This window comes from Primulina tabacum, chromosome 11 (assembly GCF_025594145.1).
Source record: "Primulina tabacum isolate GXHZ01 chromosome 11, ASM2559414v2, whole genome shotgun sequence".
NCBI classification, from domain to species: Eukaryota; Viridiplantae; Streptophyta; class Magnoliopsida; order Lamiales; family Gesneriaceae; genus Primulina; species Primulina tabacum.
Genome location: NC_134560.1, coordinates 38,005,787 through 38,023,512, shown reverse-complemented (window position 1 = coordinate 38,023,512; position 17,726 = coordinate 38,005,787). Strand labels below are relative to the sequence as shown.

The 17,726-nt window shown below is 34.6% G+C and overlaps 2 protein-coding genes across 2 annotated transcripts; both read left to right on the top strand.

Moving 5' to 3' along the window:
• Positions 1-437: 437 nt before the first annotated feature.
• Positions 438-1,754, top strand: LOC142519841 (zinc finger BED domain-containing protein RICESLEEPER 2-like). The gene is made up of 2 exons (XM_075622860.1): positions 438-956; positions 1,627-1,754. Exons 1-2 carry the CDS (start codon positions 629-631, stop codon positions 1,752-1,754), a joined length of 456 nt encoding a protein of 151 aa, XP_075478975.1. The 5' UTR covers positions 438-628.
• Positions 1,755-12,068: 10,314 nt separating this feature from the next.
• LOC142519839 (serine carboxypeptidase 1-like) lies at positions 12,069-15,033 on the top strand. The gene is made up of 8 exons (XM_075622859.1): positions 12,069-12,429; positions 12,527-12,634; positions 12,709-12,980; positions 13,079-13,321; positions 13,406-13,524; positions 13,619-13,714; positions 14,440-14,545; positions 14,890-15,033. Exons 1-8 carry the CDS (start codon positions 12,069-12,071, stop codon positions 15,031-15,033), a joined length of 1,449 nt encoding a protein of 482 aa, XP_075478974.1.
• Positions 15,034-17,726: the final 2,693 nt, after the last annotated feature.

Sequence of the window (17,726 nt, the reverse complement as noted above, 5' to 3'; positions counted from 1 at the left end):
CTTTGGAATTTGAAAATGCTTTTGTAAGTTATGGTATTCATGATCCTGGATTGTTGGATCATCTTCTTACCCATGTTTGTGAAGATGGAAATGATGTAGGTGCATTGACAAGTGGTGATTGGGAAAATGTGAGAAAAATGGAGAAGTTTCTTGAAGCCTTTTATAATCTTACGTTGAGAGTTTCAGGTTCATCATATGTTACTTCAAATATCCACTTTCATGAAATTGGCGAGCTTTCTTGTGTTTTAAAGTTGTTGGCAGAGAATGATGACAGTGTTTTGGCTACGATGGCAAAAAGGATGAAATTTAAATTTGACAAATATTGGGGTGCTCCAGAAAAAATGAATAAGATAATTTTTATTGCATGTGTGCTTGATCCTCGTTTCAAATTTGATTATGTGGCTTTTGTGCTTTCGAAGATGTATGAGCAAGAGAAAGGGGAGCAATTAAGAGTTGAAATAAAGTTGTATATGACTTCTTTGTTTGAAGGATATAGGAATGTCACTTCAAAAATGTCTCAAGGATCATCCACTAGTAAAGTTGAGCCATCGGGTATAAACATAGAAAATATTCATAAAAGAACACTAATACAACAAGAATACTTGAGACATAAGGCTGAAAGTGAAATATGGATGCTAAGACTGAGTTAGATAGGTATCTCGATGAAGATGTTGATGTTGCAAATGAACATTTTGATATTTTGCTTTGGTGGAAAGTTAATTCTTCCAAATTTCCTACTCTGGCTGAGATGGCTCGTGATGTGTTAGCGATTCCTATTTCTACTGTGGCGTCGGAAAGTGCTTTTAGCACCGGGGGACGTGTTCTAGATTCATTTAGAAGTTCATTAACACCTCGATTAGTGCAAGCTCTCATTTGCCTTCAAGATTGGTTCCGAAAAGAATCTTCTCCCATTAAAGTAGAAGAAGACTTGGATCATCTTGAAGAGATTGAATCTGGTAATAAATTTGTGTATTTTTTATGTTTTATTTTAAAATTATTTTGTTATTTAATGTTGGCAATAATTTTCTACTTTTTTTTTAGATTTGATCAATATTGGAAGGGATTCTTGCATTGGAAGAGATTCTTGCATAACCAATATATAAACATTTCCATGAAATATTGTAAGTTAAATTTCACTTAATGTATCTTGTATTTAGTGCATTAAACTGCTAAGCCAATAAGCTTCCATTTTATTTTGAAAGATGAAGATGCCTTGTGTAGATTTGGTCCAGAACTACAATTTCACACTAATACTACAATTCCACCAAGCTATTGTGTTTGAAAAAATTATTGTTTGTGAGGTTCTACCTAACCCTGAACTATTCATACTAAAGGATACTTTTAATTACAGGATCTTCTGGTACACAAGTAGAAGTAAGGCTGGTTGGGATCAATATCATTATAGGAAGGTAAGATAATGCATTTTTAGATTTAAGCATTTTCACTTATTGTTATTAGTTGTAATGAATTTATTGTTTTTTTCCATAAAAAAGGATTTTTTTTATGACTTTGTGAAAGATCTTTGCAATTAATTTCAATAAGTTTAAGTTATTGTTTCAAAATTGTGATTCATAATCACTTTATAATTGTAATGAATTTAATGTTTTTTTTTTTTTTGCTAAACAGGATTTTGGAATTTGAGAATTGGAAGTTCAAATATTTTGAAGGAGATGGCCATACGAACTGTTTTGGGATTTTCAGACGTGGAGTTCCATTCGATCTTGTTGACACTTTGTTATATTTCCCATTACTGAATATTCAGTTGGCTTCAAGCATTTCGGTGTTTACATAGTTAATTAGTTATATATTGTTATTATATTCGCATGACATGTTTGCACACAACACATTATATATATATATGTTATTATTATATATATATATATAAGATTAAGTCCCACAAATCAAATGTTTGACAAATACTATGATTTAGATTTTAGAGACATAAAGTGACGTATAATTTTATTTATTAACAAAATTTTAGCAAACCGTATGTAACCGACCGTCTAAACCGAACCGTAATACGAAAAAACTGAACCGAACCGTAATAAAATGGTTTGGTTTTGGACTAAAAATATTCAAAATCGAAAACCGAAAAATCGAACCATGGTAGAGAAAAACCGGACCGAACCGACCGACGCCCACCCCTACTGGTGAATGTCGTAGGAATTCTGGAGCGTGTTTCCGTTGTGGAAAGATGGACCATCGCATTGCTCAATGCCCTCTTCCAGATCCAAGGAATGATCCAGCAGGTGGAACAACTCTAAACAAGCCTAAGGAGAACAAGCCAAATGCTCGAGTTTATGCCATCACTCAAGAAGAGGTCGACAACTCAAATGATGTCGTAGCTGGTATCATTCTAATCAATAATATACCTGCTTATGTGTTATTTGATTGTGGTGCTACACATTCATTCATGTCTAAGAGATTTGCCAAGAAGTTAGGAGCTAAGGCTGATAACTTAGAAGAACCATATAGAGTAGCAACTCCTACAAATCGAATTTTAGAAACTCGCACTCTATATCGAGATATGGGTGTTCTCATAGATAATCAGAGTTTCAAGGCACACTTAATTCAACTAAATATGGTGGAATTTGATGTAATTCTGGGAATGGATTGGTTAGCCAAGAATCATGCTTTGGTAGACTGTCATGGAAATTCGGTAACCATCCAAGCTCTACACCAAGAGAAACTTTTATTTCATGGTAAGACAAAAGAATGAAAGACTCTTCTTTCTGTTTCTCAAACTTGGAAAGCCATGAAAATTGGAGAAGAAGTTTACCTAGCTATGTTAAGCGAGGTAAAGAAAGAAACCACACTTACACTAGAAGAGATTCCGACAGTACGAGAATTTCCGGATGTCTTTCCCGATGAACTCCCTGGCGAACTTCCCGATCGCGAAGTGGAATTTGAGATTAATTTAATGCCCAATGCTACGCCAATCTCAAAATCACCGTACCGAATGGCCCCAGCAGGGTTGAAAGAACTCAAAGAGCAACTTCAAGAACTATTGGATAAGAAGCAAATCCGACCAAGCGCATCTCCGTGGGGAGCTCCTGTCCTATTTGTACAGAAGAAGGATGGAAGCATGAGATTGTGTATCGATTACAGAGAACTGAATAAGATCACAATCAAGAATAAATACCTACTTCCGAGGATAGATGACCTGTTTGACCAACTCAAAGGAGCTGCAGTATTTTCCAAGCTCGACTTAAGGTCAGGTTACCACCAACTGAAGGTCAAAACAAACAATATTCCGAAGACAGCCTTCCGAACAAGGTATGGACACTATGAGTTCATGGTGATGCCGTTCGGATTAACAAACACTCCGGCAGTATTCATGGGTCTCATGAACAGGGTATTCAAGCCTTTTCTTGACAAGTTTGTTGTGGTATTCATCGAAGATATTCTAGTATATTCGTTAAGTGAGGAAGATCACAAGGAACATCTTCGTCTCACCCTCCAAATGCTGAGAGAAAAGGAACTTTACGCCAAGTTCAAGAAATGCGAATTTTGGCTAGAGAGCGTCACATTCTTGGGGCACATAATATCAGCAGCAGGAGTATCGATGGATCCTAAGAAAGTAGAGGCAATCTCAGATTGGCCTAGACCAAAGAATGTGACAGAAATTCGAAGCTTCTTGGGACTAGCAGGCTATTATCGAAAATTTGTTGAGGGATTCTCTTCAATAGCTATACCTCTCACCAAGCTCACACAGAAGAACTCTAAGTTTCAATGGAGTGAAAAATGTGAGCACATCTTCGAGACTTTGAAAAAAAAGCTTACCTCCACGCCAGTGTTGGTATTACCTATGGAAGGCAAAGACTTCATCATCTACAGTGATGTATCTAAAGGAGGTTTAGGATGTGTACTCATGCAAGAGGAAAGGGTGATTGCATACGCGTCAAGACAGTTGAAGCCGTATGAACAGAATTACCCAACACATGACCTCGAGCTAGCAGCCGTGCTATTTGCACTAAAGATTTGGAGACATTATCTTTATGGAGCCAAGTGTGAGATTTTCACGGATCACCAAAGCCTCAAGTACTTGTTCACTCAGAAAGAGTTAAACATGAGGCAGAGACGGTGGATTGAACTCATGAAAGACTACGACTTGACGATAAGCTACCACCCAGGCAAAGCAAACAAGGTAGCTGACGCTTTGAGTCGGAAGGATATAAACAAAATAATCCTGACATCACTTTTAGCACAACCATGCCTTTGAGAGGCCATCAAAATGAGTCAAGATAGAAATTACGCTTTAGTGAAGCTGAAAGAGCAAGCTAAAGAAGGAAAATCACTAGATTTTGAGATGGATAATAAATAAATCTTGTGGATGAAAGGACGATTGTGCGTACCAGACATTGATGAACTTCGACTAGAAGTAATGTCTGAAGCACATAAGTCAAAATTTTCAGTACATCCTGGCAGTACCAAGATGTACAGAGACATGAAGAAGAATTTCTGGTGGAGTGGCATGAAAAAGGATGTTGCGACATTTATTTCCAAGTGTCACGTGTGCCAGCAAGTCAAATCAGAGCACCAGAGACCTGGTGGACTTCTTCAACCATTAGAAATCCCGGAATGAAAGTGGGAACATATTTCCATGGATTTTGTAGTTGGTTTACCCAAGTCGAGACAAGGTCATGATGGAATATGGGTAATCGTAGATAGACTCACAAAATCTGCGCATTTCTTACCTGTCCGTATGAATTATAATTTGAACAAGCTAGCCACCTTGTACAAGAATGAGATCGTGCTATTACATGGAGTACTAGCTAGCATACTATCAGACAGAGATCCAAGATTTACATCTCTATTTTGGAAGAGCTTTCAACAAGCTATGGAGACTAAGGTTACTCTTAGTACGGCTTATCACCCTCAAACTGATGGCCAAACAGAGATAACAATTCAAACTCTAGAAGATATGTTGAGAGCATGTGCTCTAAACTTCAGTGGTAATTGGAGCGAACATCTGCCCTTAATCGAGTTCGCATACAATAATAGTTACCACAGCAGCATTCGAATGGCACCATACGAAGCTTTGTATGGACGAAAATGTCAATCACCACTATATTGGGATGAAGTCGGGGAAAAAGCCATCGTTGGACCCGAACTGATCCAAGAAACAGTAGATAAAGTTGCTTTGATCAAATAAAGATTAAAAGCTGCACAAGATCGACAGAAAAGGTGGGCCGACCTGAAAAGAAGATCTGTGGAATTTGAAGTTGGAGAGAAGGCATATGTGAAAGTGTCACCCATGAAGGGTGTAATCCGATTCAATAAGGCTGGGAAACTGAATCCCAGATACGTCGGACCATTTGAGATTCTTGAGAAAGTGGGAACACTTGCTTACAGATTAGCACTTCCACCCGATATGTCAAGGATCCACAATGTTTTCCACGTATCGCAACTAAGAAGATATATTTCCGATCCAAGTCATGTTCTTAAAGCCGGACCACTTCTGGTCGAGGGCAATTTGAATGAAGAATTGAAGTATGAAGAAATTCCGATTCGTATTGTGGATAACAAAGACCAAGTACTGAGGCGACGAACTATTCCATATGTCAAAGTACAATGGTCCAATCACACAGAAAGAGAAGCTACTTGGGAGTTGGAAGAAAAGATGCGAGAACAATACCCTTACATCTTTGAGGATATGTATAGCCAAGTTTCGAGGACGAAACTTTTCATAAGGAGGAAGGGATGTGAGAATCCCGAATTTCCAGCATTTCAGTAGCAATGCAAACTTTTCAGCAGAAGATAATATTTCAGAAGCTGGTACTTTTCCAGCAGATTAGAATCCAGCAGCAGACAACAGATAAAATCCAGCAGCAGAAGAGCAAGATTTCCAGCAGACCGTGACTGATTCAGCTTACGAGTTGTAACTGAAGCATTTAACATGGAATAAAGGCTGTTAATGGCAGATTATGGCCATTTATTTGAGAGGCTAACAATCAGAAATTTACCTATTAATAATACCCTCAAGTTTCTGAAATTGGTGTTACACAAATCTTGAGATTATTACTTAAATTTTCGAGCTAAGAGATTGCCTTGTTCGAGCTGTAAAATCCAGTAGCGAGAGCATCCAGATTTCCAGTAGACTTCAACCGAAAATCTCGCAAATTTCGGTAAGTGGGCTTACATATAAATATCTTGAAATCAGTTGATAATTCTGTTTTAAAGCACAGCTTCTGTATGTTTGATTCCTGATATATGATTTTGAAGCACTGAAACTCCCTAGTGAACTAATGGTAGGAATATATATTCTGAACATTTCTGAATTCTGATTCTGATTCTGGCCTCACCCCTTAGAGGAGAGAACATATAGGGGACTGATATCAGTTTAGCCATAAAATTCACTAACGTGCTCAGTGCTTACTAATTCTGATTTCTGTTCTGCAACATGTGATTTCTGAATTCTGATTTCTGTTCCGAAAGTGAGAGTTTTCTGTATATTATTGTATTACTGTTTCTGTTGAAAATGATTTCGAAAACTGGGAGTTATTCCCGCCCCTGCTTACTGAGTGACAACCATATCACTCACCCACCGAACCCATCTCAGATAAGAACGAGGAAGAAAAGTTAGAAGAAGAAGAGCAGATTCAATTCTGGGGCTGGTGAAGAAGACCGATGTTTATCAGTTCTAGTTTATGTTTATTCCGCTGCATTTGTTAAGACGTTGTTATATTTTGTTTTACGTTTCCGCTGTAAAACATTGAAATATTCTGTATTTATGAATAAAAGACTGGTTTCTGAATTTTGTACATCTGAGGCTTGTTGTTTTCGAATGTAAATTTGAGAGCAACGCCGGTGTCAACCAACCCCCGTCCCGGGGCATGACACCTTGTATCATGAATACTTTGCACAATAGTTGACTATTTCGGATAAATACCATCAGCTAATTAATATCCCATATCATATTCTTTTTGTCTAATTCTATAATGAGCGGTAAGTGCAATACTTTGTGCAAGGTTGGAGAATAGATCGGACGCCTCCAAAACATTAACGTCATTATTGTATACGAGCTTACAAAAATATGCATGTCATATCAAAATATTGTAATCAGTTAGATCATGACCATTGAATGGATTCTATTCCTATCTACATTAGGACTATTGGATTAGATTTTCTATCTAGATCATGTCTGTTGGATGAATTACATTCTTATCTACATCAGAATCGTAAGATTAGATTTCTGTCTAGATCATGACTGTTTGATTAGATTTTTATCTAAAAAACGGACCGTTAGATCATATTACATGTAATCTTGATCCTTTGATGAGATTACAATCTTATCGTCTTTTCAGTATAAATAAACTATATCCAGATCATAAAATCATGACACCTACAATCTCAATCTTATTATCTTTTCCAAGCAAGCTAATGGAATCCAATGCTAGAACTGCTTATTACAACATTGAAGAGGACATGATTCTACGTCATGTATATCTTTACATAACACAAAATCCTATCATAGCTATCAACCAATCCAAAGACAAGTTTTGAGCTCGTGTCGAAGAATCTTACAACATCACCGAACCAAACTCTCTACAAGTACGTAACAAAATATCACTGCAGTGTCCGCGTCAAAGTTATACTCCTTCACGTTGGAAGATTAAGATGATGCATTCGCCAAATTGAAACTCTCAAACCAAATGGTGCATCTGAAGATGATATTGTAAGTATTTTTTATGTAGATTATTTTCTTTACTAGTTTAAACTCTTATACGAGTTGTGTATTTTTGTGCAGTTGAATAGACCAAAAGATTTGTTCATGCAAGATCCTAATTATAGTAAAGGATTCAAATTTGATCGTGTATGGCCTATTATGAAAGATATTGAAAAATCCTCTAGTGAAATCAATCCATCGAGCCCATAACCTAAAATTCATGTCACAAACTTGGATTCGTCACATTCAGAAACTCAGACACCAGAGACTCCAATATCAGGTTCTCCTGTATTGCATACATTTTCAAGTAATTTAAGCAGTGATGAAAATGCAGGTGACACTTCATCGAGCGATCTATAGGAGTTAAAAATGCTAAATTAAAGATAAAAAAGATGACAACATTTTAGAATTATTTTCTACGATGAAACAACGACATCACAATCTTATGATTATACTAAAAAAAGGCTCCACTGAACTTCAACAACATTATGATATTCAAATGCTAAAATTGCAAAATGATAAATTGAAATTAGAAAATCAACGAAAGAAAATTGAAACTCGATAACAAGAAATGACATTGGCTGCCCTTGAAAAGGAGAATAGAGTTCTGTAAAGGGATTTATGCACAATTAGCAATCCAAAAATGCGTGAAATAGTTCGAATTGAACGAGCAAAATTATGCAAAAAAGAGAAAGACACATACAACAAGATGTTGACACGTTTGGAAAAAATTTGGGTGATTTTGGAGGACCTGGATCGAATTTACTAGATTATTGATTATCTAGTTTGTTTATTTTTTAAATGTATTTTCCTTTCAATTATTGTCTTTGTATTTGCATTTGTATTTGAATTATGTGTTTCAAGTTGCATTTATATTTCAATTATGTGTTTCAATTTTGTTATGAATTGTATTATTATCTTAATTTTTTGTTTTTGTATCAAATTATATTATTTATAAATCATTAAATCAAATTGTTTCTTAATTATTAAAAATTAACATAAATAATATTAAAAAATTAATAATTAAAAATTTAGAGCCCCCTTTGGGGTGAGAGATGGCCTTATTAAGGGAACAGATATGGAAATTTTTTACCACTGAGCAATATATATTAATTAGCATGACACCTACATTACTTAGACTAAAATTATCAAAAATTAAAAGATATATGCCAATTGAAATTTGTTGATGCAAATGATCAAAATTACAACTTTCAAAATTTGTTTTGCAACTTTCCTTTTTTTTAAAAATAACAAATAACAACTATTGGTCGATTTGTTTGTATGGTGTTGGTGAGAACTAAAAAACTCATGCTTCATGAACCTGGTTTTATCTAATTAAATTCTGTTTTTGCATTCATTTTCCATGTGATTTATGTATTTGACACTTACATTTCTTATCAGATACAAAAATTATAACACGACACGACGAGAGATGTAAGTATCAAATACATAGAATACAAGGTAGGTGAATTAAAGCATCTTTTGGTTTGATTCGATTATTTGGACTTAATTTGCTAACATAACAAAAATTATATACCGATGTGTACTTTAGTCATTCTTTAATATTTGCTTTTCATTTGTTAAAATTCTTTCGAATTTTTTTTTTATCTACTTTACTTTTAAAATTGCATTTTTATATACTAATTCGATTTTTTAAATTGAAAATCAAACCCCCTCATTTTATTAAACAGTTAAACTAATTCTTAAATAATAGTCTCTAGATGATAAACTCAATCTCATGTATACACTCTCAATACACTTGCTAGTCTCATGGCAAGTTTTTCTCATATTTATTGTTTAATGAAATACTCGAACTCATTGGTGAGGAGCAAATATTTAGAATGTTCCTCATGGACTCGTCTCGTGGCCCTGGACGTGACAAAATGGTACAAAAAACATCGTCGCTTATATATGTGTTCTGGGGTGTTTTCATGGGTGAGTTTTCCGAGATTTCGGATCCATTTTGGTAATTATATCATTGAAACAAGTACCAACTGGACGATAACCGGCAAAAATAGTCACTCTTCAGATTAACAATGGCAGGCCCGGATCAAGAAGGGAAACTTGATGTATATTATGCGACAAAACTTGCACTTTTAAAGAAAGTTGCACTTGCATAAAATTTTTTTATTTTATTTGGGACGGGCTACCTTCCTGCTGTCGTCTCTTTTTGTCCTAAAACAATTGATAACACCAATGAAAGGCAAGTCCAATGATGATATTCTTGATCAAGAAATGACCAAGCGACGTGCATATAAATGAATTAAGATTTCTACTGTGTGGTTTGTTAGCAAATATGAAAGTGGCTTTTATTGTTTTCCTATGTTCTGTATCTATCGGCTTTGGTGGTCAAGAACGAGACGTTCTTGAAGCATCAATCAACTCTCGAAAGATAAAAGCATTCTTGTTAATGTTTTTCACTAAGATATGAACAAATTTTATGCGGTGGCAAATATCATATTCTTGGAATCTCCTGCTGGAGTTGGATTCTCGTGCTCGAAATACATCATCCGACTATAAAACAGGATACAAAAAACAACATATTCTTATACATTTATAGTCAATTGGTAGTAAGGCACACTCATTGCACGTGGATTTATAATGAATTTGTGTACTAATTAATATTGGTCATAAATTTGCAAATCAATATAGACACGCACATTTTTCACAAAGTATTCAGTAACAATTATTATTTCACATCTTATCTATTATTTTGAACAATCATAGTTCTATCATTTCAAACAACAATACAATATCGCGTTGAGAATCTGTATTAATTGATAAAAAGATTGATTCAAATCACCTGAATCATCATATGAAATTATATAAAATATAAAAAACATGAACGAATATATCTACGTTATAAGAATAATAAGAAGAAGAACATGCATAAAAAACAATAAATTTTTTTTTAAAATATCACATATCTGAATATAATTAAAATATGATTTTTAAACTTTTTACTGCTAATTAAATGTGTTAATTAAAAATATTTTGAAATGAATTAATATAAATCATTGTAGTCAGATAATTACGGAAATTTAAAAATTTGTGATATATAATTTACCTACAATATGTCATTTAATACACAAACTAAAATAATAAGAAGACATATATTAGAGCAAAAACTTGTGTGAGACGGTCTCACGTGTCGTATTTGTGAGACGGATCTCTTATATTGGGTCATCCATGAAAAAATATTACTTTTTATTGTGAATATGGATAGGGTTGACCCGTCTCACAAATTAATATCCGTAAGACAGGTCTCACATAAGACCCACTCATATATTAGACACGAGAAATATGACAAAATCTAATGCATATAAATGCAACCTCCTGATGCAAATTTTGTACAAAAAAGTTAACTTTATCATTAGTAATATAAAAATCTATGTATCCAACAATCATATCATTTTATCTTATTTTTATGTTTCTTTTTCGTCCTCGGATTTGATTTTGATTAATCTCTTTGATGCTTGCGTGTTTTTCCCACGATCTTCTTATTTTGTTTATTTGAGCCGTTCACGTTTCAGGTCTAACTCCATTTATTTTTTGGTTTAGTATAATGAATAGAAAAAACTAGAAAAAAATAGAGTGAAATAGAAGTGATGTATATATATTAATTTTAAAATTATTGATATAATTACTTGACATAAAAATTATGAGAAAATACATGAAAATTCAAGAGCAGATAATATATTAGACAAAAACTCTCTCGAGATAAGGGATGCGCAAATAGATATTTTATTAGGGAGACAAAAACAATTCAAGATAGTATTCAAAATATAACCGTATTTTCTTCCTTTAAAAAAAGTTAATAGGATACCTCCTAATATTTAGGTAAACATATTAATATTTCAAAAGTAACTAAATGTTATTTTTAGATTTAAGTAATAATATCATAAAAATATGAAAAAATATGCATATATTCACATAATTCAAAAACTAATTTAGAATATATATACACACAAAATATATGTAATCATTAAAAAAAAGAATCTGCTCTATAATTAAATTTTGTTTAAAATAATATCTGGACAATAAACGACCAAGCCGGCCATGGTTCCATTGTTTATCACACTCTTTGATCTTCTGTCTATAGTTTCCGAATGTCCTCAGTAGTACTTTCCAAAGGCAGTATACAAATATGTAAAAGAAACTTTGCAATTGCAGGCCTGATTCCGGGACAAAACTTACATTTTTAGCGAAAGTTACATGTAATAATTGATTTATTTGGAGAGAGCGGCCCGCCTGCTGTCGTCTCCAAGTCCAGGTGTAATAAAACATTGATAATACCAATCAAAGGTAAGTCCAACAATGATATTCTTGTTGAATAAATGCCCGAAAAAACATACATATAAATGAAACAAGACTTCTGTTGTGGTCGTCTCACAGAAAAATGAAAGGGGCTTTCGTTGTTTTCCTATCTTTTCTGTATCTATCGGCTTCTTCGGTGCAATGCTCAGGCGGGGTACAACGAAACTTGGTTGAAGCGTTCATCAACTTTGGAAGGGCAAAAGTCTCCGAAAATTACGATGTTGAAGATGTTTCTACTGAATATTCACCGATATATGTGGCACCTCAGGAGGGACTAAAGGATGCAGATCGAATACTAGCGTTGCCTGGTCAACCGGCAGTGAACTTTTCTCAGTATTCGGGTTATGTGACGGTCGATCCTACTGCAGGGCGAGCACTGTTTTATTGGTTAACAGAGTCTGAAGACTCGTCTACCAAGCCTTTAGTGTTGTGGCTAAATGGAGGTTGATGGAACAGTAACTTGTAGAAGTTCAAAGCTTTGGACTCGCTCTTTTTTTTTTTTCCTTATAATAAACTGAGAATTAAATCTTGAAATTACAGGGCCTGGATGCTCTTCTATAGGAGCCGGAGCAATGACAGAACTTGGACCGTTCCGTGTAAATCCAGATGGGAAAACTTTATGGTATAACAAAAATGCTTGGAACAATTGTAAGCATTCAATATTCTCCTTTCAATTTCTGGTTTTTGTATAATTCACTATAATTCGAACAAGTTTTATGCAGTGGCAAATATCATATTCTTGGAATCTCCTGCTGGAGTTGGATTCTCGTACTCGAATACATCATCTGATTATATAACAGGAGACAAAAAAACAGCAGCAGATTCTTACACATTTTTAATCAACTGGTTAGAAAGGTTCCCTGAGTATAAAACCCGAGATTTCTACATAACTGGAGAAAGTTATGCTGGTCATTACGTGCCTCAGCTTGCTGATTTAATTCTTAAAAACAACAAAATCACAAACCAAACTGTCATAAACTTAAAAGGGATTGCAGTAAGTATGATTGAGAAGCACATTTTCAGTAAAAAAAGAAAAATAAAAAAGAAAACATAAAATATTTCAAGAATCTTACATAATGTGATTGTTTTCAGACTGGGAATGCATTAATTGACAGTGAAGATGCATCAAAAGGCCAGTTTGATTTCCTATGGACACACGCCCTCATATCCGATGAGATTCACCAGGGCTTTATAGAAAACTGTAATATGTCGTATGGCGCCAATGTCACACAAGTCTGTCAAGACTATGTGCATCAAGCTTATGATGCTGCAGGCAACATCTACCCTTATAACATTTACGCTCCGTTGTGCTCTTCATCTTCAAAATCTACCCCGGTATATGCTAATTCATATGCGTTATTTATTTCGTGTTACAAAACAATATTACTAACTTTTTTTTGCAATAAAACTGGAAAACAGGTATCTGGATTTGATCCATGCTCAGATAACTATGTCTCTGTGTACTTGAATACTCCTGAAGTGCAGAAGGCTCTTCATGCCAATGTCACTGGAGTTTCGGGACCCTGGGCTGACTGCAAGTACTATAGTTGATGACTCAAAATATTTTTAGTCTAAATTTAAGTATTAAAGCTATGTAACTTGATTTTTTTTTTGTTTTTTGTTTTGATGCAGCTACTACGTAAATTCTCACTGGCAGGGAATCCCTTCCACAATATTACCAATCATTAAGGAATTGATGGCTAATGGCCTTAGAGTTTGGATCTATAGGTACAAAATTAAGTGATATATTTTTCTTGCATGTGTATATGTGATATAGCCTAAACAAAAAGTTCAAATTTTATGTATGAATCACTCTATTACTTGAATATTCATCATGTTCCTTGGGATATGTACTCATTGACTTAGATAACATACATTCAATGTGTAAAACTCCAGATTCGATGACTGTCTCCACTGTAACAAGACGAGTCTTTCCAGTGTGCTTATATCCTCACTCACACGCATCCTAAGAAAAATCATAGAATTGCTCAAAGTCAAGCACCTTAAGTTCAGAGTTCCTATGTGATGAGCTCTTAAAAAGAACATATACCTTCTTGATATCTGTAGCTCAATTGGTACCAACTCTTTAAGAATCTAGGTACTTAAGTCTGAATGTCTTGGGTTCGAGTGTTGGAGGAAGCGAAAGAAACCACTTTCTAGGGATGAAATATTCTACGAGTGACAGTGCATGAGCAAACGTTACAGCTTATGCTGGACCAACCTACGGCCCATGACTAGTATTGGTGCATGTGTATGAGCTGGGGCTCATGTTAGACCAACTTACGGCCATGGTCGCTACACAATGTTTTAAAAAAATTAAAGATTGTGAAATGCTTATGGTCTATATTTATCGAGAATAATTTGCAATTTAAGATAACTAATCAATTTGTATTATTAATTATATATAAAATTCACAAATTAATTAAGTAACATGATTTGAATTCGGGCTGCAGTGGGGATGTAGACCTTGTGATACCAGTTACAGCCACTAGGTACTCCATGCCGAGGCTCGGGTCATCAGTCAAGACTCCTTGGTATCCATGGTACAACCAAGGCGAGGTAAGGCAAAAAAAATGAACATATTTTGGTATTGTTTCTTAATTTTTTTTATCTTTGTTTTATCTAGAATCCGGCTCAAGTTTTATAATAATTATGTTAAGATTTTGTTATCTCATACTTTATTATCTCATTTAACGAAACATAGGTAAAGATATAAAATATAGAAATATTTGTTTGATCATAAGCTGACTCAACTCATGAAATAATAATATTTTTTTATGCTTAAAGTATTACTTTTCAAAATCCATGAGACCGTCTCACAGGAGAACTACTCGTTCTAGATATGTTGAAATGATGACGATAGATTAATTCCGATATAATATTATTTATTTGTTACTTATCAGGTGGGAGGTTATGTGGTAGAATACCATAATGTAACATTTGTGACAATTCGTGGAGCTGGACATTTTGTACCAAGTTACCAGCCCGAGCGTGCACTTGTCTTGTTTTCATCGTTTCTCCAAGGAAAGCTTCCTCCAAGTAGTTAATTAGCAGAGGACTGAACTGTATCACCACAATGTCATCGTTTTTTCTCAATTCAATAATCTAATTTCAAATTTCAGTTTTATATTTTTAATGAACTAAAAATGTACACATGCAAGAATTAGTTAATCAAATGAATGAAAATTGACAATCGCGTATCTTTTGGATCACTGTTATTCACTCATACGCCACTGGTTTTAATTTTAAGCTCATTAAATTATTCTCCACCATTAATTATTTAACATTTTTTTTAAATTTATCCAGGTGACACCAAAAGGTAGTGGTCAAGAATTTCACCCTCATAAAAAATATATGGAATTTATTTAAAATAGTAAGTCTCTTGTGAGACGGTCTCGCAAATTTATATCCGTGAGACGGTCGACTAGATGCATTTCTGTAATGAAATATAATATTTTTAACATAAAAATTAAGAAATGTTTTTTCATGATATGAGTCGAGTCAGAGATCCATCTCATAAAATTGAGGCGTGATACGATCTCGTTAGTTTTTATGCATTGAAAATTAAAATTCCATTTGCAATATGCGGTATTTTGAGCATGGGAAAGTGATATATATTTCATTTTCTCTAACTTACATGTTAGTTTCCACAAGTGGATTGTTTTGTCAAATTTATTTTATTGGAAAATAATAAACTAATACCCCATTATTGAAAATGTTTTTTCTCCATAAATTGGCAAATTGCTGTTATACATGCACAAAATATTTCCCAAGTCATTGCACGGTCGAGCAAAGAAAATAAATTATTTTTAGTACGGCAATAAATTACCTTAATGCTAATTAATTATACCAATAGTATCTCTAAGAACCGATTTTTAGCATGCAATTAATAACTATAAGGAGATTGGTAAGATTTGATTTATTGTTGGAACCTTAATTATCAAGTCAATCCAATTAGGACCAAGGCATGCAAATTTCGAAATTTTGGAAAGGGGATTTGCAAGATTAATATATCCTAAAAATCTAGAAGATTGAGGCATTATATTACAAGCAATTTTCGAAAATCCTACAAGATTATATGATTAATTATTGTGATGGGTAGATACATGATTAATTGGAAGCAAATCATCAAATGTTGCTCAAAATCCTTCTCATCTATGCAACCATATTGTAAGCCAAATTAAGAGCAATGAATTAGGGAATAAAAACCTCACAACCTAGATAACTCAATTTTCGAAATTGGGCAAGGATTTAGAGTCAAATTTGTGAGATATGGCATGAATTATGGTATCATTTGAGTACCAAATTTAGACCCTCTCCCTCCACCTACAAATACTCCATCATCCCTACTCATTCCCAACTCCAGATTTTCGAAATTCCCCTTGCTGAAATCTCGAAAATTTCAGCATCCCCTAGTCGAAACTCTGCCCAAATATCGTCCCAACATTATCCTAAAAGTCGAACGAAGCGCTGCCCGGACAAGGAGCGAGAAGCAACCTAAATCCCGAAGCCAAGCATCTTCGTTTTTCTAGCACTCAAACACTGTAAGTGGGCTGTTTTTAAATCTTAAAATTTCGGTTATGCATATGTGAAATTTTTCGGTTTTTGAAAATACAGTCGAGTACAATTCTTTTCCTACTCCTTCTTGTGGTGTGTCATTCGGTTTTAAGCATTGTGAGGAGTCGACTGTATATGGGTGGGAATCCCAACCATGACGTACCCTTACGCGGTGGGGGATGTAACCGCTATACGGCCTCGCCCCCTTAGAGGAGTAAAAATTAGGGACTTACGTCAGTAAACCATAGAAAGTTAGATAAATCACAGTGGCTGGTAAATGTTATGCATGTTTATGAAGTATGTATGCAAGTCGATGTGTTTCGAAATTTATGCATGTTGTTTTATTGTGCTCGATATTCCCCCACTTGCTGAGTATTCCCAAATACTCACCCCACTTACAACCCTTCCCAGAGAAACTTGAAGAAGAAATTGAGGAGGAAGAGTCTGAGCAGTTCTGGGATGGTGAATGCTCAAGAAATCAGATTAAGTTTAAGATTATTATTATGCAGTTTTATGTTTCCGCATTAAACTATGTCGTTTTTTTGAGATTTCGGTTTTGTAAAGACAATGTTTCCTTTGGATTGAAATTATGATATATAAATTGGTTCGGTTTATACTGTGCTACGAAAGGCTTGTTGTTTCGATTTTGTGATTGTTAAACAACGTCGGTGTCAATCCCGAGTCTCTGGGCGTGACATTTAAGTGGTATCAGAGCCGCCAGGTTCATAATCCGAGTGGAAAAATCGATTTTCGAAAAAAAAAATCATCGGTGGAATTTTAACTCGAGGCCGATGCTATCCCCTCCAAAACGGCCCAACGAACGAGACTCACCACCCTAAAGTCATGAGGTAGAGGCTGAAATCGCGAAATTCCTCCGTTTAGACCTCCGAAACGTCGTTTTTGCTGTTTTAGGAAATATTCGTAGACCCTATAACTTCTCGTAGGAAATTCCGAATTCGATTCCGTCAATTGTTTTGGAATCCTCTCGACATATGCTTCGAACTCATATGTCAAATTCCAAACTTTCCATTTTTGGAAAAAAATATATATTTATTTAAATTTCGAAAATTTCATATATATTGCATATTCTCACTTGTTATATACTATCTATTTCAGATTATGAGCATTTCCATTTTTTTGATTTCAGGAAATGTTTCCATCTACCCCTATGCGACCCCGCACC